General features: G+C 53.7%; 1 protein-coding gene across 1 annotated transcript; it reads left to right on the top strand.

Moving 5' to 3' along the window:
* The first annotated feature begins 1,644 nt into the window (after positions 1–1,644).
* Positions 1,645–3,621, top strand: LOC108865005 (uncharacterized). The gene has a single exon (XM_018641596.1). It carries the CDS (start codon positions 1,645–1,647, stop codon positions 3,619–3,621), a length of 1,977 nt encoding a protein of 658 aa, XP_018497112.1.
* The last annotated feature ends 46 nt before the right edge of the window (positions 3,622–3,667 follow it).

Genomic DNA, 3,667 nt, shown 5'->3' with positions numbered 1-3,667 from the left:
ACGCCAACACATAGACAGGATGAAGAAATCGTATGACAGAGGCGCGCGCATGCTACCGATGCTCCGCCCGGGAAACTCAGTAAGAATAAAACCGACGAAGCTCGGAGTCAGTGAATGGACTCCGGCAAGAGTAATTAGTAGGGCAGTGCGTTTCATGCACGAAAAAAATAAGGAATATGCATGCAGTATGCAGGAAAAATGAGGATTGATATGCATGAAAATATGCAGGTTGATGATTGGTGCATTACTGTCAAACGACCTGCTTCTGATCAGGTACATGCTACTATGGCGTAATTCTTGAGGTCTCCGGATCAGAAGGAAGCTCTCTTGACCCTCGATAGCACTCAGAGCGTAGAGAAAAACCGCTCGACTGTAAGACAGCGCCATGAGGTGTTCTACGGTCACGTCCGGTGCATCGGTCAGGTCTTCTCCAGGAAACCCGGGAGAACGTCTCGGAATTGAGACGGATCTCACTGACGGATAGTCGCGCGACTAGCGCGCGTGGTACGTCTCAGTGCTAGACGGGCATCTCGCTATGACACTATTTGAGCAGGAGGTCGTGGGTTCGAATTCTGCAGCCGCCTACTTCAAGGATGGTCTTCCCTGCGAGGTTTCCCGAGGGGAAGACCCATTCTTCTCGGGGGAATACCGAAGTAGTATCCAGGCCATGGTCGACTCCTTAGCACCCAAACCACCCGTACCACGAGCCATGCTCATGTCAGTAATGGAGACGACCGGCAGTTCGTCGCAAACCCGAGCATTAGTCCGATAAGGCAACGAGAGCTGGGAATTCGGAACGCGATAGGGAGTATTCCCAACTCGAAACTCAAAAATCAATTGACATTGGTACCGAAAAGCGCCAAATATGCTGAAAGAGCTGAAAATATCGAAATATGCTTATGAGTGCCAGAACCATCGGAATATGCATATATGCATGAAAATATGCATTGCATGAAACGCACTGCCCTAGTCATTATACAGTCATGCACGCGCGACCGGGCACTTCTAGCGACTCCCGAACCGCCGCCGGTATCACGCAAAATGCCGCGGCCGTCGCCACCGACCGAGCCGTCGTCATGACCGCCACCGCCTTCGCGATGTTCGGTGAGACTAGAATCAAGGTTCAGAAGATGTAGTGAGACCGTGGCCGCAGACGGACGCTCTCATCAAGGGCTCCGGGAAAAAAGGTGATTCCTCGTGAAAGGAGAGACAAGACTTGGTGCAGGGTGCTCATACGGAGAGGTGCTTCCTCGGTGCAACGGGTGACCGGCAGGGAGGGAATCCAAACCCTCCTTTCTGCCCCCCTTAGCCTCGAGAGATTTCTGCCTCACGACCTAGGCCACAGAGGCGACTGAGCAAACCCTTGAACTACACAGCGGGCTGACTCACCCCAAACAGACATCCAGCGTAGAACAATAACATCTGCAGAGGAGACACTCACTACGAGAGCCGGGATAGAGAGAGAACGAGCTTTCGGCGATTAATCGCAAGCTGTTCGATTTTCCGCCGGCTCACGGGGCTGACAGGTGACAGGTGGCCGCGGAATCACAGCGGCGGGAAAATTTGAACCATCAGGAGGGAAATCCATCAGGGAGCATCTATCGGAGGAAAAACGTACTGCCTGAGAGCAAAGGCGGGATACTCATGGCGCTTCCCAGGACGCCCCCGCCAAAGGGTGATCCCCCGGAAAAGAGCAAAGACGAAGAGGGACGAGCAGAAGCAGGCACGTCCGGCACTGATACTGCAGAGGCAGACACCGATGCGATGGAGACGGCAGATGAAATGGAGACTGAGTTTCAGAGGCCCGTGGCACCCCCACCGGCGGTCCTAAGACAGTCGAAACTCACGGCCGTTGTCGGTAAGAATCTGGCTAGGCTCCTAGTGGCGGGAGAGCTTAGAACTCAAGGTGAGGGCGCGGGCATTGAGAGGACTCCACAGCGCAGTCAACCCCTGCCTACACCGGCCACAGAAAACATCGCAGCCACTCCGAAAATGCCGACAGTAGGCAAACGAAAGCAGTGCTCTCCGAATACCACGGAAGAAGAAGATCCTGAGAAGAGGAAAAGAACTGACACGTTGGATGAGCATAAGGAGGCTCTAGTCCTAGAGGTCACCGAACTCATTCGAGATATCATTGGAGAGAAGTCGTCCACGCTTATCGAACTGGCCAAGGTCCAGAACACGGCCAGAGCGATAAAAGAGCTGGCCCCGGACCTAAAGCGAGCACAGCAGAGGCTCGAGCTGCAAGTAAGGGTACTAATCGGCAAGAAGCTCAAGGAGATCGAAGGTGAGCTGCTTGTCCCAGAGGCCGAGAAGGAGCACTCGTACGCTGCGACGATATGTTCGGTCTGCAAGGGCAGGGAACAGGCCAAATTGGATGCAGCAGCTGCTCGAAAGACCGCCGAAGAAGAGAAAGCTGCAGAAATCAGAAAGAAAATCGAGGAGCTTTCGAGCCTGCAAGACCTGGTCACGCTCGCAGAGGGAGAGTGGCCAAAGCAAGCTTTTGAGAGAACTTCAACCAGCCGTGCAGGCATCGCCGGCAGCCGTGCGTGCAAGGTACTGGTTGCTGAGGCCACAGGAAGAGACGCCAAGACCGGGCACACCATCGAACAGCTGGCCAAACTCTTCCCGGCAGTGAAGAATATCGATACTCTCAAAGAAGGCGACGTGGCAACTGCTCGAGCGTACATTGCGGCCTCGCTCATTAGTGGAGATGAGGTCGCCTCGGAGACTGAGCAACGCACGCTAATTGTTGGAAGAATCAAGGCCAATCCCAGCCCGATCGACGTGGCTGAGATGATGCAGAAGGTCGCCGAGGAAGTCAAAAAGATTACAGCGAGGGGTGATAAGACTTTAATCCGACTCCCGGATGGAGTCAGCATCGAACTCGCGAAGAAAATCACAGAGGCATGCTGGACCACTTCGAAAGTCGAAACTGAAGCTGAGATCTCCAAAAAGCCGTCGGCCACTCCAGGACGGAAGTCAACAGAAACGAAAAAGACTCCAAAAAGACATGCTCATGGAACGCTCGTTGTGGAGACTCCGGGCACTAGCTTCGCAGATGTCCTCAAGAACCTCAGAACCAACGTAGACACACGCGCTCTCGGAGTGGACATCAGAGGAGTCAGAAGAACCGAAGAAGGACTGCAGCTCCAATTCCGAGAGAAGAAGAACGGAGGACAGCAGAGATTGACCCAGTTTATAACTGAGGAGCTCAAGCTCACCGCAGAGGCTAGAAGGGCTCCCCTTTCCTCAGCAGTTCTCATTACTAACCTCGATCTAGTCACAAATGCTGACGAAATCGATGACGAGATTCGGAAGGCGATGGGAGGTGCAGAACCGGGAACGATTCGAGTCGAAAGAGTTCGAGACAGCGAGAGAGGGTCCAGGTCGGCAGTGATAAGAGCGTCAAGAGTCGACGCGGACCGAATACTCCGTATTGGGCGTATCAAAATCGGGTGGCAGATCTGCATGCTCCGACCCTGGCACGAGCTCCCAGTCTGTTTTAGATGTCAACAAATCGGCCATCGTGCGCATCAGTGCAGCTCTACGACGGTCGCTGCAAGGAAATGCTACCGGTGTGGAGAAGAGGGACACCAGAGCAGCACTTGCAAGGCGTAGAAATTCAATGCAAGAGTTGCAACGGAGAAGGACATTCAGCATACTC

Source organism: Galendromus occidentalis, unplaced genomic scaffold (assembly GCF_000255335.2).
Source record: "Galendromus occidentalis unplaced genomic scaffold, Mocc_1.1 scf7180000075835, whole genome shotgun sequence".
Classification (NCBI taxonomy): domain Eukaryota; kingdom Metazoa; phylum Arthropoda; class Arachnida; order Mesostigmata; family Phytoseiidae; genus Galendromus; species Galendromus occidentalis.
This window is presented reverse-complemented; position numbering and strand designations above follow the sequence as displayed.